Source organism: Drosophila mojavensis, unplaced genomic scaffold, assembly GCF_018153725.1.
Source record: "Drosophila mojavensis isolate 15081-1352.22 unplaced genomic scaffold, ASM1815372v1 contig_136, whole genome shotgun sequence".
Lineage (NCBI taxonomy): Eukaryota > Metazoa > Arthropoda > Insecta > Diptera > Drosophilidae > Drosophila > Drosophila mojavensis.
This window is the reverse complement of record NW_025318667.1, coordinates 22,883,665-22,910,000: the sequence shown is the minus strand read 5'-3', so window position 1 is coordinate 22,910,000 and position 26,336 is coordinate 22,883,665. Positions and strand designations below refer to the sequence as shown.

The 26,336-nt window shown below is 40.4% G+C and overlaps 1 protein-coding gene across 4 annotated transcripts in view; it reads right to left on the bottom strand.

Annotated features, from left to right (window-relative positions):
• LOC6584515 (dorsal-ventral patterning protein tolloid) overlaps positions 1-26,336 on the bottom strand; it is a 107,372-nt gene that overhangs the window by 16,310 nt on the left and 64,726 nt on the right. For all 4 annotated transcript variants that reach the window (XM_032732235.2, XM_044009070.1, XM_044009072.1 and 1 more), the window contains 6 exons: positions 21,421-21,506; positions 19,207-19,536; positions 18,959-19,056; positions 17,400-17,542; positions 15,834-15,943; positions 13,266-13,397 (listed from right to left, as the gene is read on the bottom strand). In XM_032732235.2, coding sequence (XP_032588126.1) covers positions 13,266-13,397; positions 15,834-15,943; positions 17,400-17,542; positions 18,959-19,056; positions 19,207-19,536; positions 21,421-21,506 — 899 coding nt within the window. The remainder of the gene's footprint in view (positions 1-13,265; positions 13,398-15,833; positions 15,944-17,399; positions 17,543-18,958; positions 19,057-19,206; positions 19,537-21,420; positions 21,507-26,336) is intronic.

Here is a 26,336-nt window from a genome sequence, read left to right as displayed (position 1 = left end):
TAAAATTTATTTTTTCATAAATAATCCATAAATTACTTTGAGCATATCTATATGTCTATATGCTCTTTTCAAATTGCAGGGTATTTACTAGTCGAGCAGCTTACATTTTTTTCAGCCAGTTACCGCTGCTGCTGTTGAAGCATTCACTATATTTGTTGCTCTATGAAGCTTTTATAAGTCAGCCGCAGATTTGCGCTCAACTGAGTTGAGTTTCCAGTTGCTGTCGGGTCTAACTCTATGTGGTCGCTCTCTCTCTCTCTCTCTCTCTCTCTCTCTCTCTCTCTCTCTCTCTCTCTCTCTCTCTATGGCTCTCCCTTCCTCTCTCTTTCTGCCTTTCTCTACTTTGGAAAATGTAATGGAAATGAAATTAATTCGATTTCGTTTTCGGCTGCGTGTTAACTTTGCCCAGTTGAATTCCAATTATTGGCATTGCCAGTCGCTGTGTCAATTGAGCTGAAATGCAAATGTTTGACAAGCTAATTCATAAACAGACACACATACACAAAAGCAGCCCCAACACATACACACAACACACACACACCAACGCTTTGCCAGTTTTAATTTACTTTATATTAAATTTTTAATTGGCCGCAAAACTGTTCGCATACAAATTATGGAAATATACGGCGCACACCTCGCACTGCCCAGACTTTTGACTCATTATCTCCATATGTGAACAATGCGCATACATATATTTATATAGACATAGATATCGATGCATATATCCAAATTTGATGTAATTAATTTAGTCCATGAACCGCAACAACAATATGTTATGCACAAAAGTTTTACTCTAAGTTTTCCGAATGCGCCAATATATCGATATTTTCGAATTGAATTTCAATTATTTATATAGATTTTATATATTCATTATACCAGACATGATTTTTATTTTTTTATTTTTTTTTTATTTATATTTTGTTTTGTTGTGGGCTTGTAAAAGTTCGGGCTTAACGCTTCGCTGGCTTTGCTTTGCATGCAAAAGTTTGGCATTTGTTTAATTGGAATTCGGCATAGGTGCAGAGAGCAGCCAAAGGTTAACGTGAAGCGCTGAAGGGGGAGGGGTAGGGGAGGCTTGGTACAGGAAATTGACTCAAAGGTTTGGTTCGTTCTTTGTGCTGTGGCAAAAGTCTTCAGGCATTTGAAAATTAACTTACTTTTAGCTTATCGCTTGGCCAAATTGGGAAAAGGCAAAAAGGTTTTAAGTTGTAGCCAATTCACGTGCGCATGCAGCATGTGGCATGTGGCATGTGGCATGCAGCATTCGCACAATCCAAAAACTCAATTGTTGGCCAGTTGAGGAGCTCATTCAATGCCAATTGCGTTTGCATTCAATATTCCAGCGATTCGATGCGATTTCATTTCAGTTCGGCTCTTTGATTTTTTTTTCCCAAATTTATTACGAGGTATTTATTGCAGAGCACACACACATATACTTGAGATTGTTGGCTGCCGGTCTGCAGCTCATATTGATGGACAAAGCCAAGTGCATGCTCTGCTAAGAAATGACAACAAAGTGTGTGTGAGAGAGAGAGAGAGAGAGAGAGAGAGGGAGAGGTAGACAGAGATGTGTGATGAGTGCGAGTGTGAGCTCAGTTGAGCAGCTTTTTAAACTACTCCAGATTGTTTACACACATTGCCCACCCGTCTCACTCTCTCTCTCTCTCTCTCTCTATCTCACCCAGTGACCCACTCATCCATTCACTCGCTTTGTATTTGCATAGCCGAACATCAGCTGAACGAAGTGGATAATAAAATATCTATGAAAGCAAAGTGTTTAAATCGAGCGTACTCCATTGCCTGAATGCAGACGCATCTATTTTATACATACATACATACATACAATACATGTGTAGAATATAAGAGTATATATCCATATAGAGGTATGTCGACCAAATAAGAGTCAATAGCAAAAGCCGTTGCAGTAGAATAAGTAGCGCTGGAGATATTACATAGTTTATAGTTTAAGCTCAAAGCTGCATTCATGATATTTTTATTATGTTATCATATTATTTAGATGAACACTTAAATTTGTATTAGTTCATATATCTTATATTCATATAAGTACATATAAGTGATAATATGAAATAGTCTGTGCGAAGTCTGTTCTTTAAGTCTCTTAACTCAGGATTATTCTCAGCTGATGCAGTAGTATTAGTAGGATACTAGAGAGCTTGCACAGGATTGCTGAGGCTGTGGAGGTATTATCCGACTGACATTAAGTTTTGGCGTCAGGCTTCTCAGTTCTGGTTCGTGTGCTCAACTCTCTGTGTGTGTGTGTGTGTGTGAGAGAGAGAGAGAGAGACACAGAGAGAGAGAGAGAGAGAGAAGAGAGAGAGAGAGGAACAACAAAAGCTGCTGGACTTTAACAAAAATTGAAATTCTATAAAATACACGCCAATCTATATTTAAAATTTGGAGACTCTAGCTCTTAAGATGTAGGAGATATTATTTTCTAGCTAATTTTCAATAAGAGTTTAAATCGATAACAAAAGAGTGGCAATAGTTATCGATAATTGATCTAGATCTAAGAAAAAAGAAAAGTTCAATACAGACATGGGTATATCGACTCAGCTCATTGCCCTGATCAGGAATATATATCCTTTGTGGGGTCTGCCACGCCTTGTTTGCCTGCTACCTACATTTTAACAAAACCAATATACCCTGATTTCCCATTTTCAAGGGGTTCAAGGTATTAAAATGAAATTTAAGCTGGCCACACTAAGAGTGATCCGAATGCTTCTCACTAGTAGGCTTTCATTTTTTTTTCATCTCATTATCTGCTTATTTCCAGCACCGTCTCTAGGGTGAGTCTTTAAATATATCGATAGATATCGAAATGAAGATGATACTTAATAGTTATCGCTAATCAGCCTAGTTTACATATGCTAACATTTACATATGCCTAAATACAGCTACTAGAAATAGTACTTCAATAGAACATACATATCTATGAAGAAGAGTTTAAAGCAAAACTAATAGAGTAACTGAAAGAAAAGCAAAGAGAACTTGAGCCGCTTAGCACTTGCTAAATGGAAAATGAAAAGGTTGAAAAAGTCTTTGATAAGCTATCGCTTAAGTCTGAGTTGATTGACTCTCTGATGATGGACTGATTGATGGCCATGGATCATCGGTTGTCAATGGCAGAGCCACGCCTCCTGGGACAGTTCGAGAACTTTCAAGTGTTGAGTTAAAGTGTAGCATTTCAATTCGCATTAAGCCAAAGCTTTTCACTTTTCGCTTTTCACTTTGCTCATCTTGCGAAACGTCGCCGAGTGGCATCCTCCACAGGGAGCTGCACAACAGCAACAGCAGCAGCAGCAGCAGCAGCAGCTGCAGTCCTGAACCGCTTCCACTTCCCACTCCCCTTCCGCCGGCCCGTACTCTGACCCAGCCAGCACTCTCTTTGTATTATTTTATGGCCGTGGCTGTTTCTTTGCGAATTGCATTTCAGCTTGATTTATTTCATTTCATTTCATTTTATCCCAGTGCAACGAGCCAGGCGGCCGGGAAAATTGATGTTAGCGGAGAAATACGGTTAGCTACATAAGTTGGTTATTACTGGCTGCTTAAGCCAATGCTCATGGCTCCCGGCTTCCGGCTCCCACGCCCACATCAGCAGAGCCTCACGCCTCATCACTTCGGCCCATTGGAATCTCTGTGCGAACTCCGTTTCAAATAATATATTGCACTCCCAAATGCAGGTCCCGTCTCGGCCAGCTGGAGGCCGGTTCGAGCAGCGTGTGCGTTAGATAAACTTGTAGAGCCGCAGCAGCAGCAGCAGCAGCAGCAGCAGCAGCAGCAGCAGCAGCAGCAGCAGCAGCTAACCGATACGAAGTACACGAAACACAGATCCCGGCACATTCCTTGAATTCAGCTCTCAACACGGATGAGCGGCGTCTGCTCGGAAATGGCAGTTTTTCCATTACGCTGCCAAGCGTCGCATACACCAGCCCCTCAACCCCGCGTCCCGTCATCCCTTCAACCTTGTCACAAGTGTCGCCCCCTCCTCGCCGCTCTGCAGTCATCATCACATATGCCAGTGCTAGCCAGAGTTTCGCACTCTCGCGTATTACTTAATTTATATGAAATATGAAATGCTCGTCTGATACATGAAACAATAACAGCCCCAGAGTGGAGTGTGCGAAGAGTGGCTGGAGGAGGGGCTGGAGGAGTAGGGTAGGGCTGTAGGGCTTGGCATGGAGTGCACGGGGATTTGAATCAACCATCAAATTAAGGCTAAAATGCATTTGTCAGATGGCGCCGTGACAGCAAAATTGCTAAAATAATAAAACTATCAGACAAACTTGTGTACTCACTTACAAATACATACAAACACATACATATACAGAGAGAGAGAGAGAGTGAGAGAGAGAGGGAGAGTATGCATGTGTGTGTGCACACACATGTGCGTCGCTATGCTAACTCGTAAGCTGTTTATCTCTAAGACGGCCGCCAAGACACGGAGCAGAACAAGTGGCAGCACCGCAAAATGTCCCCTTGCCACGCCTTAACGCTCCGCAGACATGCCCACCTCTCCCCTGCCCCCGCTAGCGCTATCGTTGCTGCTTCTTTGGTATCGTTGCGGCGCATCAGCAGCAGCGGCAACAACTTGCTGCAAACAGCCAACACTAAAATATCACTCAAGGCAATGTTGGCTGCTGCAATATATGTATATATACATATATATGTGTGTGTGTGTGTGTGTATGTGTGTGTGTGTGCTGGCAGGGCAAATATGCATTGCGGCTGTTACCAAATTGGATGCAGTTATGGCAAGCACAATATGCACACACGACGCTGCCGCAGCCACAGAGCGTAGCATTTGATGCTAAATTTGAGCTTAACATTGTCACAGATCACGCTTCCTATCTAGCCCTGCGTCCCAGCGCCCCTGGCCCTTAACCCTCTGCCCCCTTGCTGGGCAAGTTCAAAGCTCAAAGTCGTTCGAAAGTGTTGCCTTGTGTGAGCAAAAAAAGAAAAGAGCAGCCATTTGACACTAGTCATTGGAAGTTGGCATTATCAACGAGCAAATGCAAATCCGAGTCGATTGGAGCTATCGATCAAGCGCTACTTATCGATAGTTTCTAAATGACTGCATCGTTAAGGCAGAGATTGGGCTCGATTGAAGAACATTGAAATGCTTGAAGCCTAACTCTCGTTGACATCAAATGAGGAAGGGTAGTGCTAATAAAGAACTGCCAATAATAGCAATGTCTTGAGCTGTTTATCAGTAATCGATAGGTTTTATATGCATGTCGATACATTTCGGCAGATAGATATACATAGATGCTATGTATTTTATTTTTATATCTTTACTTATCATTAAAAATGGATAATGAGTATATTCAAATATTATTGATAATATTTTCGATAGCTTTATCTAAGCAGCGATCATACATAGCTAGCTGCTGCTGCTACAATGACGAAATTTCTCATAAAACGATTGTCTATATTATTTATGATTCCTATTTAATCATGATTCATTTTTATAAATTATTTATTGCATAATTTCAAATCTAATATTATTTTAAAAATTTCTATCAAATGTTCTGATCAAGCTGAATTTTTATAATAATAGTAGATTGTAGGTTCACCGAATTGATCTATTGCATAATTTTACATCTAATATTATTTTATAAATTTCTATAAAGAAAAACATGAACAAACAGGAGTCAAATCATTTCCTCTCACTATATTTCAGCACATTTTCATATCAAATAGTTAGTTTATTTTAATTTAAATTCTAATCTAATACTTATCCATATGAATCGATAAGCTTATCGATTATCGATATGCCAATTAAGCCAATACAAACACCTATTTAACCCTAAGCTCGCCTACACACACATCTGCCACTTAAGCCAATTTTTGGACCGCAGTAACTTCAAAAGAGAAATAAAACTTCATAGAAGAGGTAGTGAATAATATATTAACAATTCTTTGTGGGCATGCCAACTGCGTGGCTAAGGTCACAGAGGCAGAGTATTGCCGGCTTTCAAGTGGTTTGCGTTTGACAGTTAGCAGTTGCTGCCAAAAAATAATGTGTGTGTGTGTGTGTAAGTGTGTGTGTGAGTGCGCACGAGTGTGCAGCGAGCGTGCATATACTTTTATCAGCAAGTACATGCTAAAAACTAAGTGGTAAATTTTGGGCAAGAAATTCCGCACACAAAGTCCAAGGAAATAAAAAACAGAGAGTGAGTGCGAGAGAGAGAGAGAGAAAAAGAGAAGGAGAGAGAGAGAGAGAGAGAGAGAGAGAGAGAAGGAGAGAGAGAGAGAGAGAGAGTGAGAAACGTAGCAAAAGCATCTCGGATAAAAGAAGCAGCGAGTGGCATGCCACAAGCGAGCGCAGCACATGCAACAAACGACCTCAACTTGGAAACTGTGAAACTGTGGAATATGGAAATACATGTAATAAAATATGTATATGCACCATTTTGTATACGAGACGAGTCTGTCCAAATATTTAACCCTTTTATCTCAATCTCTCTCGCTCTCCCACTCTCCCACTCTTCCGCTCCCTCTGCGTGCCCTGCGGTCCTAGCTGAATTTTTGTTGTTTGATTTTTTTCGGGCTTGCTGCTGCTGCAGCGTTCGGTCCGTCATTTAGTGGCATAACGGCATATTAAAGTGGCCATCGATGGCGTTGCCGCAAAGCAATTTCTTTGTGGGTTGTCCACACACAAACACAAACACACACACACACACACACCTAAATACATACATGCAGAGCAGTTAGCCGGCAGCTTATCCATTGAGCATCGATCGAACTGCTGAATGATTTCATCAAATCCGCTGACGTTGAATTGATTTGATTTGATGTGCGCTTTGTGCAAATTTATTTGATGCAGTTTCATAAATGCGACCGGCCATAAAAAACAGTAAAAATGAAGAAGAACCAGAAGAAAAAAAAAAAAAAACGAAACTGCGAGCTTTACTTTGCTCGAGCCTTTGCCACTTTCATTTCTATTGCCCAGCAACGCTAGGACTGGGTAGGGGGGGGTGGCGGGTGCCACCACCAAAAAGGTGAATCACACAGAGAGAGCATCAATGCTGCTCCCACTCTATAACATACCCCTCCCCCCTCCCTCTCCCACAGCTCCTCATTCAGCACATTTACACACTTGAACCTCTGCCAAGCACTCGAGGCGATAATCAGATTGCCAAGCTGGCATGCCCCTTTCCCTTGGCTTCTAACTTCCATCTAACCTGGCAAAGCACTCAGCGCTGCCTCACGTTTGCGCCTGTGCATCTGTGTGTGTGTAAGTGTGTGAGTGTGAGCGTGTTTGTGTGCGTGTTAATTGAACTGTTCGACGTGCATAGTCAGCGCTTGTTTTACAATTCGGCTGGATATGTCAGGCTTTAAAAGTTGCTGGCATCAATAGCATCAGCACCTACACACACACACACACACACACACACACACCCAGACACACACACACACCCAGACACACACACACACACACACACACACGAGTCAGCATCGCCATCATGGCTTAAAGCTCACATCTTAACCAGAAAATTAAGTATACATAGAGCCCAAGTTTTCCGATTTTCAGCTTCTACCTTCTTCCCCTACCTCTTCCTCTTCTACTTCTTCTTCTTCGCTCGTTCCAAATTAATGCGATTATTTAATCACATATAATCCAGTGCGCCGCGCTGCCAATTGATGCGGAAACTTTTCCACAAATTGTTGATTGCCATTTAATTGTGTACATGATTGTGGGCGTGCCACTGTGCACAGTGTGTAATTCAATTAGGATGGCCCGAACAAGAAAAAAAAAAAAAATTCCAAAAATAAGGAAAAGTTTAAATTGAAAAACATATAGCAATAATACAAGAGTCGTCGCTGCATGTGGCTACATAACATACGAAATTTCAGATTGAAATTATTTTTATTTATTATTATTATTATTTTTTTTTTTTTTTTTTTTTGCATTTTCCTCAATTATTCAAATGTTTGATTGAACATAAAAAAAAAGACTAACAAAAAATATTTCACAAATTATAATTGCAAGGCGAGAAGCACAAAGAATGCATAAAATCAGATAGTTCTTTCTATAGGACCAGGATCAAAGCTCAAACTCTTCGGGCACTTGAAATGCTATCGATGTTTATTGAGGTTCTAGGCAATTCACTTTCATCATTTGCATTTGCATATTGCATATCGCAAATAGATGCGAGCTCAACTTGAGCTGCGTTGGCGATTCAACGAGCTAACAAGCAGCAGCTACTGCGAAATGCCACAAAGAATTTTAAGTGGATTTATTGCCTTAATGGATGCTCCATGGCAGCAGGTTCAGGCGCTCCACGGGCTCCGGCCGAGTCTCCGGACATTGTAGCAGCATTCATTGAATTGTTGGCCTGAATTAAGAAGCCTCTTAGCTCAAATTTCATTAATTCTCGAGCTCAATTAATGGGCATTCCGAAACAGTAGTCACGCATGCACAATGTGCTGTGGACAAGGACGATAAGTGGTCGGCTCGTGTTGGCAATTTGACTGAAATATACTCTGTATATAGCATGATTCGCAGAGATACATAAAAGGTTTGCTCGAAATGCTAGAGATAGAGAAATGTTGGAGATAGAGAAACCTTGTTCTAGTATTGAGGCCTACAGCGTTGTCCATATTCAACGGAACTTATAAGCGATCTGGCATCTTTGTCCAAATATAATGCTGCCAGATGGGACAGCCCTGCATAGTCATGACTACCAAGTGAATGCAGAATGATAGGTGTATTCATAACTGCTAAGTGAATGTATTCACATAAGAATTTAAATATAATTCTTTTTAACATTGTCAAATGGGCTCATTCTTCAGACTGCAGTCTCTGACTGTTAAATGTATTCATGACTGCCAAGTGAACTCATTTATTATTGAATTTAAATATATTTATAAAATAATTTACAAAATAATTCATTGCAGTAGATATGTGAATGATTGATATTGTATATTCATGACTGTCAATTAAATGAATTTATTCTTAAAACTGTAAAAAACTGTAAAAAAAAAACAACTGAAGGATATATTCTTAGCCAGTAAATGAACTCAATAATGTTTCAACTTTGGCCTATTTAGATAAAGTGAATTTATTCTTAGTAAATCCGGTGATGAGGGATGCATTTATGATGTCAAATGAATTTATTGTTGAGACTGTGGATCGTTAACTTAATGAAATACTCTAACGATCATACTTCAGACAGACGTATTTATTTATAACTTCCAAATGAATACATTCATTCTTACATATATATAATTTATGCTTTAGCGACATTTATCAATGTGACTCGAGCTTATTAAGCTTAAGCTGCAGATCTATGACAGTTAAATAAAGTCATTCTTGAGCATTTGATCTATGGCTGAGCAACATTCAGACTTCTGATCTCTACCTAGCTGACTGTCCAATTCGAGTACTCACTTCATTCTAGGGTATTTCAATTCAAGCAATATACAATGCAATGCGCCTTGTTAATCAACAGCAAGTAGAGGCAGCACTGCAAAAGCCTCACATATTGAGAACCACTTCACTTCCGCAGATTGAGCAGAGCCTGTGGCCTCGTTGGCCTGCCATGATTGCTGTCAAATCGTGGGCTGGGTGGAGGCCGAGACGGCATGTCTGGAGGGGGCTTGGCATATTAGAAAAACAATAATAGGTTGCGTGATAGGAATCTTGTCGCCTTGTCTCGTGCCAGCGCAGAGAACATCGATGCGAATGACTTTTGTGTGATTGTGTGTGTGTGTGTGTGTGTGGGTGTGTAACTGGCAGGAATTTAATACAGCCAGCGACGCGTCATCGTGTGCGATGCGATAGGATAGTCGGATAGTCGGCTAGCTTGAATGGCTTGCGACATTTGCAAGTGTGTGATTTGACTCACACACACTAACACACACAAAGAGAGATAGGGATAGACACACCTATTATTATGTTTGTTGACTTGAATTGGCCCAAAAGAAGGTGTTCAGCCATTCGGCTGCTCAGCAAACAAATCACTGCTGAGGCACGAGCACGAGGGGCGTGACTTGCGGTTCGTGTGTTCAATCAAGCGGCATACCAGCAGCTGCTAGGCGGCGCTATAAATAGCGCTAGCCACGCCCACGCACACACACACACACACACACACACACGCACACAATCAGTTAATTAACTTGTTAGCTGACAGCAGCTGCAGCATATTTTTGTCCATGTCCAGAATGATATTCAATTTCTGCTCTTGCTTTTCGACAGCAGTTGTCAATATTGCAAAAGTCAAAGTTAAATCTGCAGCTCACTCTCTCTCTCTCTCTCTCTCTCTCTCTCTCTCTCTCTCTCTCTCTCTCTCTCTCTCTCTCTCTCTCTCTCTCTCTCTCTCTCTCTCTCTCTCTCTCTCTCTCTCTCTCTCTCTCTCTCTCCCTTTCTCTCTCTCTCTCTGTCTTATTCTCCCTCCCTTTCCTTCTCTGCCTATGTGCCAACGCTGTTTGAGCTGGCTCAGCAAGCAATCTCCCCGGGGAGCCACTGGGCGGCTGACGTTGGCAATGCGATGACAATAAAATGCTTTCCCAGCCATGCAGCAACAGCGGCAGCAAGAGCAACAGCAAGAGCAACAGCAACAGCAGGAGCAGCAGCTTGTTGAGTGCCAAGTGCCAGGCCAGACATTCTGGCAGGCGGGCACCCTAGATGATATCGGGCGAGCTGTATTGAAATCGACAGCTAATGAAATGTTGCCCAAGATAGCAAACAAGCATCTGCAGCGGGCAGCGGGCAGCGGACAGGCGGACAGCTAGCTACCCCCTGGGATGGCGCCGAGCGAGTTACCCAGAGCTGAGGCTGAGATTAACCAGAGTCAAGACATTTGAACCTGCTGTTGTTGCTGTTGTTGTTGCTGTGCCATAAATTGTAATTAGAAATGGCAGAGCACACACAGCCCTGATTCAAACTCAATGTCAAGCAGGCGGCCACGTCACGTGTCGTATGCGCAATATTAATAGTGTGAACTGCCATTAATCCGTAAACACAGTTTGCCACTCCGGCCATTTATCAGTTCAGCAAGCGCATCACATCTTAATCTGACAATCATTGGGCATTCATCAATTGCATGAGCAAATGGCGGCTATAAAAATGGATTTGCCGGAAGTCCTTAGCCAGCCATTCTACTCAGAAATTTCCATTTTTCAGTTCTCTAATAAAAATGGAAATTCCAATTCGAATTGAATTGTCTTATGTTCTCGCTAGGCAAGTGAGCTCAAACACATTCCTTATCAAAGCTCAAAATTCCTTGTTTCATTTAAACGTTTTTAGATAAGGCTTTGTAATATTTATAACTACTTAATGTGTTAAGTGTGCTGAACTAGAGATACCCTGTAGCTGAGCACACTCAGTTGAAATGCTGCTCTATAGAGAGAATAGTTAGCCTATTGCTCCAGCATGAGTATGGAATCAACGGGAAAGGAACACACGTGGAATACGAACTGCAAACTGAGGGCAGCTATGGCATTGGAGATAGGTTGTGAGATTATAATTTCAGTACAGCTCAGTTGAGTCGTGTTTGATGAGTGAGCACTCATCTGAGTACAGCCTTAAGTGCTGCACTCTTAGGGCTCTAGATCGTTGCTGCTCACTCATCCGAGTACAGCATATACTGCTGTTCGAACTACTCCTGCTGCCGAGAGCCTCTCAAGTGTCAGTGCTAAGAGAAAATCTTGCGTCATTAGTTCAATAAACTTAGGAAAATATATTTTTATTAAAATATTTACCTATTTCTTAATGTAATGAAAAAATAAATGATAAATAATATAGTAATACTATTAATTATAATTATAAAAATAATAATCATAATAAAATTAATAATAATTTTAACATTAATAAAAATAATAATAATTTAAAGAAAATCTTCGCAAAGACAATTTTCTTCTTTAAGTATTTTTGCAGCAAGTTTTTGTGTGATTTAAAAAATAATAAGTAAACTTTTTAATAATAATTTTTTATTATATTTTTTTTTTTTTCTAGCATATTTTATATTTTCAGAAGTGTATATACAGTGAGTAGTATTAATATTCGGCTTTTTTATTTTCCAACATTTTTTTTTGCGGTTTATGTATAATCTTTGTTAGTTATGCCAAATATATTGATATATACCTCATCGGAAAAGTTTTTTTTTTTTTTAATCTACAAATTTTTTGTTTTATTTATATTTTTTTTTTAAATTTAAATTAATTGTATATGTTTTATAGGCGTTTGAATTTGAAGTTAAAGTTGAAGAATAAAAAAAAAAAAAAAAAAAAAAAAAAAAAACGAATATAAATTTTACTCACTGCATATAAACAATTTTCGAAAACCTGAATGTATAATATTTTTTATTGTATTATATTCTCAGAGCACTCTACTTAATGTTCAATATTATAAAAAATAAAACTATTTGTTATTCTACATACACATACATAGTATATTGCATATACATTTTCTATTTATAGCCGAATTCAGTATTAGAAAATAGTTTTTTTTTTTTTTCAATGTTCATATATGAATTATATGGAGCCAAGCCAGATCTTATTGCCTAAAGCCCCCTCAAATTAATATTAAATATTAACAGGGTATACAAAATGCTCATATAGCACACTAAAGACACACACGCACTCTCACACACACACACACACACACACACACACACAAAATGAGATAATAAGCATAAAGAGTTTTTGGTAGAACGCAGACTTTGTTTTGGTTACATTTTGCGTATCTGGTCAGCTGGAATAACTAAAAATTTTACAATTTACATACATTAAAATATTGGTGAATTGTTTGCTTTCTGCTATTATGTGTGTGTGTTTGTGTGTGTGAGTGTGTGTGTGTGTGTGTGTGTGTGTGTGCATGTGTGTGTGTGTGTGTGTCTGTATTGCATGATAAAAGAACTCGCCGATATAAGCATTGCTGTTTAACAAAATCTATGTTATTTCATGTTTAAAATTCTATTCATATGGAGCGGACCGAGAGACTGTCCTTAGCCGGCCACCGACTGCAGGTGGGGGGTGGGGTATACGTGGGGGACGGTAAAGTTTTTTATCATTTCTTTTTTGTTTCGTGTTGGGCAGTGACTAGAGCGAGCAGGATAAGCACAGCGAGCAGATTGTGAGCAAGGCAAACAGGCTAAAGAGGCAAAGGCGAGAGGCAAGAGGCAAGAGGCTAGAGGCTAGACAAAGACATTGTGAAGGTAGTTTCTATTTTATTTTGGGACACTAAGAACGCGCAGAGAGGGCTGCCTAATAACAATCAAGCATTATTACGTTACTTACGCGTATTATCTTCTGGTCTCGTATAATCTTTCGCACACAGTTGACAATGAACGTGATGAACATGCCGCCCAGTATCAGGCCAAACACAATTATTATGATGACCACATGCTCCGATTGGCCGGGCGTTTCATTCTGTGAAAGGAAGTGTATATATGTCAGAATAATAATAATGTAAAAATACATGTATTTATATTATATGCATAAAGGACAAGAAATCAAGAAAACAAGTAGGCAAATGGTTGTCCTTTTTTTTTTTTTTTTTTTTTAACTTCATTTATTTTGATACACTATATGATTACTGCAGATGAGATGAGAACTGTTCTATAGATTTTTATAGAATCCAAAATTAACGTGGATTCATGCATACAGACAGCCTAATGTGAAGGCAAATGAAGTCCTAATTGAACAGCCTGACATTTGTGCTCAGTCTATTATTAGGTTAACCCAGTATAAACCTCAAATACAGTTCAGCTTGTATATATATTTTTTAAATAAACTCTGCTGCAAACTTGCTGCTTTCATGTAGTTTAATATTGCTTAAAAAAAAAAGAAAAATGTATTTAATTAAAATTTAAAACTCGCTTCGGTTGTTGATGAAGCGAAAAGTGAATATTTGTTTTGTTCACGTCGGCTGTCCGTCAGTCCATTAAAAACAGTTGCTAGACTTGAAATTTCATATACGTAACCGAGCTGACAAGCCCCAATTAAATATGCAAAGTAAATAACATATATTGTTGATATATATAGAGAATATATATAATACATATTTAGTAAATATGCTTGGAAAAACAATTTAGATATAACTTTCACAATTATGTAACCCCAAAAAAGTAAAAATTTCCGATTTAATTTTGTCTATTTCCAAACTGACTTTAGGTCTTCAAACTAAAGCTATAGAATATATTTGAATTTAATTTGCTACAGATTGTCATAACTGTTACATACTTCATTGGCTCCTGTGCTGCCTGTTACGAACGTGCATACCCTTTGCAATGAATTTTTAATAGGCAGCGACATATGATAACAAAATGAAAGAGCGCTCTGAGCGGGCTTTGAATGCTGTTACAACATGTTGGCTGCTCTGCGTAACAAGCTAGCAAAAACTGCATAATTATAAAGCTTTCATAAGCCACACACATGGACCCACCTTCACACACACACACACACACACACACACACACAGAGCGAGAATGGCAATAATATGACGGTTGGCTGAGTTGATTTGGTTGCTTTGGCGAAATCAAATTCGTTGAACACAATTAGTGAAAATTCGAGCTCTAATTTAAATCAGAGCCAATTAAATATATGTATATATATTTATAAAATATATGAATACACATATACATATATATGCTATGATTGTGTATGCGCATGATTGAGCTGCACGTTTGAACCGTTGCGCCAATTATGAGTCAAGTGGAGAGGGAAGGAAAGAGAGAGTGAGTGAGAGAGAGAGAGAGAGAGCTAGTCAGAGAGAAGGCAAGAAAAATGTTTGATTTATTTGGCAATTTAGGAACAATCGCAACACAAATTAGTGGCAACAAATCGCTTGATTTTATATATACTTAAACAATTGGAATTCCAAATTGTAATGCGATTATCGTTAACGCAGCACAATGAACGTAATTATTAAATTGGATTATGGCTAAACAAATAACTGAATAACTGGATAACTGAATAGCTGAACAGCTGAACAGCTGAACAGCAACTGAGCGTCCAGTTGTTTGCACTGCAATTAATTACGACTCGAAAGAGTCTAGCCGGAGTTGTAAATCGTAAATTCAAATGCTTGAAAACGCATTTGTGAATGTTTGTTTGTTCAATTAGTTAAGTTTTACGATCGAAACAAGATTTACAGCAGACAGCCACAGAGCAGCCCCCCGAGGAATGCAAACTATTTGCTCGCTTTCAAGTTTAATGAGTCACTGAGGAGACATTGCTTTAGAGCCAAGCCAATTCGCTGGGCAATCGCTGACGCTGGGTGACCTTATCAAATCTAATCATCTAACACAATTGCTGAGCCAACAAAACACCAAAAAAAAAAAAAAAAAAAAAAAAAAAAAAGCGAGAGAGAGAGAGAGAGAGGCGAAAACAAAGCAAGTGGAGATTGAGCGTAAAGCTAAAACAATAACAACAATTCAGCCCAGTCCATGGACAACGCGCGTTGACAATGCAGAGAAAGCAGAACGCCTCGAATATAAACCTCAGACTTTGCAAACAAAACTTATTTGGCTAACTTTGTCTATCTGCGCGTGTGTGTGTGTGTGTGTGGCATAGTTCAAATGATAGTCAAGACTATATACATATATATGTGTGTATATATATGTGAGTGTGTGTGTGGCACACTCGTTTGCCTATAATTAGATGCATGCACAAAGTTTGCTCAACTTAATGACGATGGAAAGGAGATGTTGAGACGCTCACAATGTATTTCCAATGGGTAAAAGAAAGGGAGTGAGAGGGAGACATAGAGAGAGACAGAGAGAGAGAGAGAGAGAGAGAGAGAGAGAGCGAAAAGTAAAAGAAAACAAATCAGGTAATCTGTGGCTCGTTGATTTTCACACTTACACTGCACTTCTCCTCGTCGAAGCGAAACTTGCAATTGTCTCGATCATTACACTTCAAGTCGCTTGATATGCATGTCGCGTCCTCGCAATCGTACTCGTCCTCGGTGCACGCTGTGGAAGACAAGGATTCACAATTAAAACTTGCTTAATTATTGTCAAAATGGCTGTGGAATAGAATTGATAACGAGCATTAGTGACTATGTAAATACTCTGCTTAGATATGAATGGTTGTGGCGGAGCTGAGAGCAAGAGCTCAGATTTTGAGAAAACTGAGACTTGTTTGGCAACTTTACTTTATATTGGTCGAGATATTTTTAAATAGTAATATATAGTATAATATAGTATATACTACAGTATAGAATCGCGATAGTTGGAAATCGCAAAGGGATCAAAGGGATCGAATTTCTTTCAGGGGAAGAGAATTTAATTTATCGCGATTTTCAATTTAGCGGGGTACGAATTATCGAGACTCCACTGTAGTAGTAGATCTTATTGTTTTGCAGTCAGTCTATCATCTGATTGTGCAACAGTTTTGATTCTACACCCATGTGCATCCTCATCTAAAGGAACTACTAAATCGTAGAAATGATTTTCCAGATACAATAAATAGATACAATACTACATTGATCGACTCTAACGAGAATAAGAGTCATTTGCTCAGTTTCATCTTAAAAATCATAAATATTATTTGAGTAAATCATTTCACCTTAAATCCAAGTGTTAAGAATATATTTTTGTTTTCTTAAACAACATATTTGCTATCACTCAATATTTAATAGAGTATGCATATGCATTTCCTTCAAAGCGCATTGAAATGTCTGAGAGCAGCAAAACAAATAGACCTAATCTCGAACATAAATCGTGCTACAGCAACAATAATTGCACTGCCAAAAACGATGACGACGACGACGATGACGACAAAGCCTCAAACTCAGAAAGTTCGTCTCGAACGATGCTCAATCTGTTGTGCTGGCCGGGCTTGGATGTCACCTAAAATTTGGTAGCCTTGACTGGAGGCAGTGTGGAGGGTCGTTAGCTGTTAACTGGAAGCGAGGCGGGCTTTGCCAAAGTTAACAATGCCTGGCACAAAGGACACTCGTTGAATGACAAAGAAGTGCTTAGCCTTTGGCAACAGGCGGCAATCACGCAAAACTGGGCGACAAACAAACAGCACAGCACACAGACTACAGACATAGGCTACACACAGCCAGCCACATAAGTAGTTAGCCAGACACATGGCGCACGGCACATGGCATAGAGAAAGTCAGCCAGCTAGACAGACAGACAGACAGACGGACGGACGGACGGACGGACGGACAGAGAGAAGGCAAGCCTCTGGCTGCCAAAAAGCCAACAAAAAAGCCGTCGACGTTTGCGGTGCTTGTGGATAGCGTAAGCTTAGCATCGGATTGCCAAGGCATTTGGCCCAGCCGAGCACCGTCCTCTGATGCCGTCCGCTGCTTGCTTTGAGTCGCTTCCAAATTTGAAGGATTTTCCGCCACAATCCGCAGCCACAGTTAGTTAGTTAAAAAAAAAAAAAAACATTGAGAAAGAGTTTTGCACTTACTGCCCGATCCACGATCCCGGAATGCTGTATAGAGAATGGCGAATGTTGAGTTAATCGCACTTTGCTCTGCGTAAAATCGCATGTGCAGAATGTTTGACTCCGCCGTAATGCTCTCGCCCGCCGATCCGCAAAAGTTCTTCACTCTGAAATGAATTGGCAAATGTTTAGATATTTCTAGAAATATATCAAATTTCACTTTGTGCAGCTTATGAATTATGCATGTGCATGCACATATGCTTAAAAATATGTATATGTATGCATATTTTGTAAGTCTATCTTAAACTCTAGCAGCATGTTCTTTGCGGACTTGATTAACATTTGTAGCTAAACATTTAACGCATACGACTCGAAATGGAATTTTTCTTTTTTTCTTGCCACAAATCGAGGGCATAAAGTGTGGGCGTGGCATGTCCATGTACTTAAGTTGTTTTGAAATGCATTCAATGTGAACGGACGGACGGCCACACGGCCCAAACCAATACGTCGTCTGCCAAATTGTTACGAAAAATGAATTTAAATAGAAATTGTGGCAACGACCAGAGCCGGAGTCAGAGCCAGAGCCAGAGCCAGAGCCAGAGCCGAGCGGAGCGCCAACAACAATATCAAGGGCCAAAATCAAATCCAGGCTGACGAAGCCGACAGTTGAATACACTAACTGAGCGAGAATAGCTTGCATGCGATCTAAGTTATCTAAGGTATCGAAACTTGAACTTCAGTTACAATAATAATCGATGCTTGTAGAAAGGCCGAGACTCTCTTTATCTTTGTCAATGCGCAAATGTGTTAGCTCCGCCTTTTGTATGTAATTTGAATGCCTTGCGTTAGGGTACAACCAGCAGCAAATCAATGGCCCCAGCCGACGAGACAGGCGGCTTCATCTAGACGGCCAGTCAATCACATTGAGTGGTGCTGTCATTGCCGTCGCCGTTGGCCCCGACGCCCATCAGCGAGCGCACAAAAGCCCGAACCCTAGAGTTGACTCTAAAATCGAATGGCATTGCAAGTGTTGAAGTTGCTGAAGTTGGCCGGGGAGAGTGGCAGGGGAAAGGGAAAACAGGCGAGCAAGCAACAAGTGGAAATTTGCTGGCGTGTTGAAAGCGGCAGAGGGCTGAGAGAGAGACAGAGAGAGGGAGAGAGGGAGAGAAAGGCTGTGCCTGGCACATGGTAAATGGCAAATGGTAAATCGCAATGGATGGGTAGACACTGCCGTCGTCGGCGTTCGGCTGGTGGCACAGAACAATTCCAGTTGGGCGAGTCAAAGGCGACGCCGCCGCCGCCGCCGCCACTGACGCCGCCGCAGCTTCCGCTGTCATACAATTTACTTGGGCCGGTAATAAATTGAAATTTTGCTTTACATGCTTTGATCTTTGCAGCGTTGGAAAACGCTTTTTGGCTGACTTCACATTGTGGCGCATTCGTGAAGCGGAAATTGGTTTGTGGCACTGGGATTGCGTATCCCAATGCCACTCCCAATCCCAATCCCACTCCCAATCCCAGTCCCAGCCCGACCTAACTAAAGCCAACACAGCCAATTCGCTGGGATGTCTATTAACTCTTACCTTAATGGCATCACTGTTTGCTCGGGGAATATATCCAAGAAGTTTGTTTCGCAGTCGTTCGGCTTGCTTAGATGAAAGTCCAGAAATTTCAAAAATATCTAAGAGAAAGCAAAAAGAGTGAAGGAGAGAGGGAAAGATAGAGAATGAGTGAGACCCAGAGAGAGAGAGAGAGAGAGCGAGAGAGGGGAAGAGGATAAAGCACACAAATGACAAATTGATATATTTGATTGAAATGGAAACGCACTCACCTTCCAGTTGTCCTTCACCTGGATACGCCAAATGCAGTCGAGAGCAATCTTGTCGCGTATCACCTGCTCCCTTATTTCAGCTGGGACATCTGTTGAGTTAATGAAGCCCTCGTAGCCATCCTTCTCGATGGTACAATTGAGATCCGTGCTGGGCGCCTCACGATTCCTATCCAAAAACTCAAAGACCGCACTGAAGCCCGTATACTCGATGGTGTCGTCCGAGTGGAAGTGCAGCCACAGATACCGCTCCTTCGACGTTATCTCCGGCGGAAAGTCGGTGCCGCAGTATTTTCCAATTAGCGTCGAGAAGCCATACTGCCCATCGCGTATCTGCAAAAGGCAACCAGAAGCATTCACAGCATGATTGAACTGAACGAAAGGCAAAGACTACTTGAAATTTCGCTACTTTCGCTTCACTTTGATTCTTTAATTTTTCCTTTTTTTTTTTTTTTTTTTTTTGCACGTTGGCCATTCAAGGTAATGTCAGTTGGCAGCTCGCACTGAAGCCGGAGCGCGATATTAAATTCCAGTAACATTAAGCTCAAACTCTGCCCAGGTGACAACTGACAGCTGCCTCTCAATTGGGCCCATTTGGCTGTCAAGGCGAGCAGACTTGTCCCGCAGCCTAACGAGCCATAAAAAACATGAGCAATTGGACATGATTTTAACTGAATGATTAATCAGGTCAAATCATATTACAATTACTCAGATTAACAACGGGCTCTGAATACAACTTGTTCAAGGCAATTTAAGTGAGATGACAAATGTTTTGCCAGCATTATTCACCTGGCTTGAGAAAAGCAAAGCTCTTCTAGTAAATGTAACAAAATATAAATAAAAGAATAAGACAGAACTGGGACTAGAACTGCTCGACTGGGATATAGCCTATACCCTACAAAGAGCTAATAGTTTACGGTTCTTTTAGACATACATTGCAATTATGTCCGTAATTAAACGATAGATGGTTAGACGGATTGGCCAGACGGGATGGATGGATAGGCAGGCAGGAAAAATGGATAAACGGACAGTCAAACAGAAGAACGATGAACTGGCGGACAGGTGAAAGGACGGATCGAGGAACAGATAGATCCACGAATTGACGGGCGGGCGGACAGATCAACTGACGGTCAGGCTGACGGACCGGCAAGCTGAAGAACAAGAACAGACGAATGGACAGACAGGAGAACGGACAAATTTACGGACGGACAGATGGACAACTCGACAGAAAGAAGAACAAACGAACACAAATCGATATAAATGAACAGATGGACAGACAGAAGAACGGACACACTTACGGACGGACATTTAGACAGTTCGACAGACAGAAAGACGGACTACGACGGAGCTACGAATGAGCGGACAGAAATACGGATGTTACCACGCCTCCTGTGGCCTGTTTCGTCCATATTTATAAAACCTTTCTAACAATTGGATTTCGTTTGTCAATCGACTCAGAGAATAAATACAATATAAAATTGATTCAAATTAAATAATAAGAAATCAATTTTTGCCCCGTATTAGCTGTAATGAATACTTAAAGCCTGTTGGCCTGTGTAATCAGCTCTTCGACTAAAAATCAATTTAAATAGCGGCAAACATAAAGAAAACGCCCCGTCATCTGTCTTGAAATGGAAGTCTTGAGCTGAAAGTGTGACAAAGTTCACACGCTTTAATTAGTTCGGCTCATGTAAGCCGCATGATTAGGCAAAAATTAGCTCTTGAGCTGTTCAATTTGTTCATAAATAGGAAATGTGTGAGGCGTAACGCAAATCATATTTCAATTAGTTGTTTTGCATCTTTTCTCTATTCTTCTTCTCTTCCCTCTCGCTGGCTGTGAAGAACTAATTAAAATTATATTCCAATTAACAGCAGCTGACGCAGAATGTGCACACTTTTCATGCAGCTATATGTTTGACATTTGTTTTGGAGATGAAGTTTTTCTCGGTGGAATTGCGCATACGACACGTGAGCCGCCGCTGCTGTAATGTTAACTTTCAATTAAGGCAAGGCCAAAGGATTTGTCTGCCAAGCACACACACTCACAGCAGCAGCAGCAGCATCACAACAAAGTCAACAATTTGTAAACATTTTTTTCCCCTACCCGAAATGAGAGCAAGCTGCGTCTTATGTCAGCAGCAACATTGTATTTGTTATGCAAATGCAGCATATTTTTTTATCTCATTCTTATTTTTTGTTATCCCTGCACTTGCTTACCTCGAGAAAATCAAATTTGCACTCCTCCTTGGCCTCAATATTGAACGAGTTGCGAAAATCCAGCCTTATAATTTGTCCCTTCGGCGCTGTAATTAAATTAAATAGTTTACCAGATTAGTTATATACATATGTATATATTGTATGTGCGCCTCTTCTAATATGTGTTAATTTTCCCTAAATATCGATCGAATCCATCCATCCAACAGCTTAAGGCTTCTGTTTCCATTTTGGCTCAACTGCCTCAAAGCCTATAAATATTTACAATAAAAACAAAGCTCAGGGCTGAGTTTTAACACTGCATAACAAAAGGTCTGAGGATATGCATATTTAAATAGCAGCTGGAGCTTGAAACGATGCTGTCGCATATTTATATATTCATTTACGGTGCTAAAAGTCACCAACAAAAATAACAACAACAATGGAATTTTGCCAGCTAAGCTGAGTTTTTAGTCTTGAAGTTTGTAAAATCATTGAAAAAGTTTTAATTCTTTCTCGTTCACTGTCGTGTCATAAGCTCCAAAATATTTGAACTGCTCTCTTTTGGTTTTTATTTGACAATGACTTAATTCTTCAGTTACTTTGGTAGACATACAGTAAACGAGCTGAGGGAGAGAGAAAGAGAGAACGATCACAGGGAGAGGGATGGAAAAATAGGGAAAGGAACATAAGTAATAAGCTAGTTGCGAGAAACATAGAAAGAGGAACTTATGAAGAGAAACTTAAGGAGAAGAGGATCATAAGGATAGGAACAAAATCAGAGTAACATAGGGAGAGGAACACAGGGAGACGAAGATAGGCAGATGAGCTTTGAAAACGGAACATAGCGAAAGGAACAAACGCTGACGACTGGAGGCAGAAGAATATAAGTTTGAAAACAGAGGGTGAGGAACATAGGTAGACGAATGTAGGAAGGGAAACCTAGGGAGAGGTACACAGAGAGAGGAACGTAGGAAGAGGATCTTAGGGAGAAGAAAAAATTAGAGGAACATGGGGACAGGAACATAAGCAGGGAGAAGAGGGTGAGGAGCACAAGTAAAGGAACATAGAGAAGAAGAAATGCACAGGAAGAGCGAAAAATCAAACTCAAAATGCTCTCCTTGATGATTGTAACATACAAGAACGAGTTATGCTCGTCCTACATATCGGCACAGTATTATATTTTTCTCGGGTAGCTAAACTTACATACCTGATATATAGTTTCTAGACGTATTAATAATATAATAAATATTCAATAAAACATCATTGATTAATATACAGATAACTTCTGAGGCTATGTTCACTTGAATATGATTTTTTTTTTTTTTTTTTTGCTGGCAAAATTTTTTTTTAATTCTCAATATTTTCCTAATGAGTTTCTTTAAATTTTCACAAAACAAATTCGAAATTCACATTGCTTGAATGTATTTAAAGCAAATCAAATGTGCTTGCACTTAAATTACTGTTGCCTCTACTGTTGTTCTATAAGGCAATTGAGTACAGATCAGACAACAACAACAAAAACAATGTTCTTTTATTAAGCATACGAGTCTTTCAGCTAGCTGAAAGCAGGCTAAAATATTTTGAGCCAAGAGGTCTTCAAGAAGCAGCCGGACAATCTGTGTCGGCAGATGAGCTAAAGGGCTGATAACGACTCTGGGCACGCTTCAATGGACAGTTATGTAAGACTTGAAAAGGCGCACAGCAACACACACACACACACACACAGACACGCAGACTGGCTGACACAATAGCCTATAAAAGAGAGCTGCAACTGCGAGCCACAGTCTACGTCTGGGATATTCTTTGGCCCAGCCACACACACACACACACACACACACACACAGATAGAGTCCAGCCTCAACATACTATAACATAATGGAACTGTAATGAAAGTGTAAATCACAGAGGTTTGGCCAAACAAATGCGATGTTTGTGCGCTCACATTGAATGCGAATGGGGATTTGCTTGCTGATTGGCCTTGATACAGCCGCACAAGCTGAGAGAGACTGAGACCGAAATGAAAGGAAGCTCAGTCTTTGGCCCCTCTTTAGAGACTACTACACACCCTCCTGCTCCTCCTGCTCCTCCTGCTCCGCCCAGCCTCTCTCATGTGTGCTGGCATAGTAATTTGGGGCTTTTGAATAGCATCTGCTCAAACAAATTGCAGACCCAATGAAAAACTAACCACAAAGCTGCCGTTAGCCAATTGATAGACAAAGGCGAAGCCATTCTAATTTTGTTTGCCTCTAAAATTATTATTTGGGCCATCCATTTGTAATGCTGTATGTGTGTGCACAGATGAGCATTAATGTGTATGCAGATGCATGTGTGTCCTCTGCCCAGATAGTGTTTCGAAGGCACCTGTAATAGGTAAGCCTCTGCTTCGACTTGTTAATTGAAATCTAAGGCTGGCTTAGTTCCAAAACCTGAAACTCTCTGTCAGGCTACTTTTGCATACATTTGAGCCTAATCGCTGTGCATATATGCACACATACACATGAGCTGTGCTTTTTCTTCTTCTTCATTTAAGGCTCGGTTACTATGTGGTTCGATCGCACTGAAATTAGGCTTTGAATAATACATCAGAATGTGCATATGAGTTGAAACGCAAGCTCTTAACTTCAAATATATAATGACTGGGAAGCTAGTTAGTTAAAGGAGTGAGGTAGAGAGAGAGAGAGAGAGAGAGAGAGAGAGAGAGATTACTGCATACCTGTGCATAGCTTCTATAAGTCTTAATACCAAATCGTTTGAGTTAAATGCTAATGTCTGATAGCAATTGTTATAGATTATATGAAATAGTAAAAGAACTATGGAAATTTGGAAACAAACTTCTGACAGAAAGCGGACATACCTTGATTGACTTGTGTGCTTATCAGATATTCTACTGTATGTACGGTTATAGCGACTCCGCTTATAGCGCCCATACGGTTAGTGCCACGAAAATTCTGGTCCCTAGACAAACTTTTATGGACAAATTGATATGGTTAAGCGTCTTCCGGGTCTACTGGCGGTCCTTTGAGCGTCATTATAACCGGATTCTACTGTATATAGACTTGATTGCCTTTGGAATACAATTTTAAAATCCTTGCACACACACACACATGCGCTCGTTATTTACTCATTGCGCTGCTAGCGCAGCAGGACTGCGCTTATGGGCTTTATTATGCAAGCTTAATTGTTGAACAACTTTACTTTTAGCTGAACTTTTTTACTCACATTTTCAGAGCGTAACAATGACATTCATATGTGTGCATTTAGTACTTGTATGCCTTTGAGTTTATGCGTACAGGGGAGGTATAAAAATGAAATATATTAAGTATGTGAGTTCTTTACTGAAACCACAGCAAATTGGATGTATGTAGTATTGTAGTATTCAAAATAGTGAAACATTTTTATCGGTACTAAGAAAATAGGAAAATAAAAATAAGCTGGGACTGCGTATTGAATCCAGAAATATATATTGAAAATTGCATGTTCCTAGTTTATGTAGCTTACGAGATCGTCGCGTTGACGTGGATGGACAAATGGCGGTAGATTTCAGCAATAGACGGAGGAATGGAAATACAGAGAGACAGACATCAAGAATAATATCTGTATATATTATTTGTGGTCTGCCACGCTCACTTCAGCCGCTTATATATTTCACAAAACCAATATTTCCTATGAAACAAAGTCTGACACATTTATTATCCATACCCATATATCATATAAGGTACAAGTTCAATTCAATTACCCTTACAGAAATTCAATTCTTATTGAATAAGTGAATAACATGCCATAAGTAGTATTCACATTCATATAAATTACTCTATCATTTTTATTGCAATTTTCAGGATCTGTTACAATGGACTCATTGAAAATTGCAATTGTCAATTTAAATACTATTTGTTGGGAATTATTGATGTAGCCATATATTTGCTGCTGGGACTTATTAAAGATAACTAAATTAACAGCAATTGACTTGCACAACTGGGAAGTTGTCAGTGCTCACACACACACACACACACGGTACCAGAGGGAATTACAGTGAATGTATGTGTATATGTATATAAATATGTATGTATATATGCCGCACGTTCGCTACTAATGCAGCCGCTTAACAGCCTGAGAGCCTAGCATTAGACAGCAGCCAGAAGGCAACATGTCCGACTCGCATACAGGCAACGTCTATCGCCCGACCGCACTCATATTGTTATGCAAATAAGCCTGCCACTCCCTATGGCAGTTGTCGGTCTATCTTTCCATCTATCTATCTTTCTAGCCTGTCTGTCTTAGCGAGCACACACACACACACACACACACACACATTCACTACAGATACTGTGAATCGTCTCTGATGATGGCATTCGCTGATGCGTGCCTATGGAAAGTCAATCATTTCATACGCTTTAGGTTTTATCTGAGCTGCTCGGCTTGCAGTCATGTTGTTGCTCGCATTTTGTCTTAACTGACAAATGAATTTGGCCCTGTTTACAGATAAGCGCCAGGCCAAAACCCAGTGAAGCGCAACGCCCGCAAATATGATGACTGCCAAGCTGAAGCCGCTGCCGACGCCGAAGCCGAAAGCCAAAGTCAAAGCCAAAAGCCCCACATGTGCTATACCCCATTACCACCGTACTCCCACACTCCCCATTGCCAGCCCCGTCGAAGAACAGTAACTGAAATCGAATCTCTGCCTCAATTCAAAACGCATTTGGGGGCCATCAGGCTAACACGCGAACGCTTTTAATAGCAATGCGGCTGCATCTACTTCAATCTATTTAACTGACTCGCTGACTGACGGGCTGAACTCTGACTGGCATCTGGAATGTCAACACAATGGCTGCATCCTCGCTAAGACTTGCAATTATTTGCAGTAAGTAGCGCGCCGGCAGCAAAGTGCTTGCCATATCAACTTTTACGAGTCTCTCGCCCACTCCGCACTCACTAAGTGC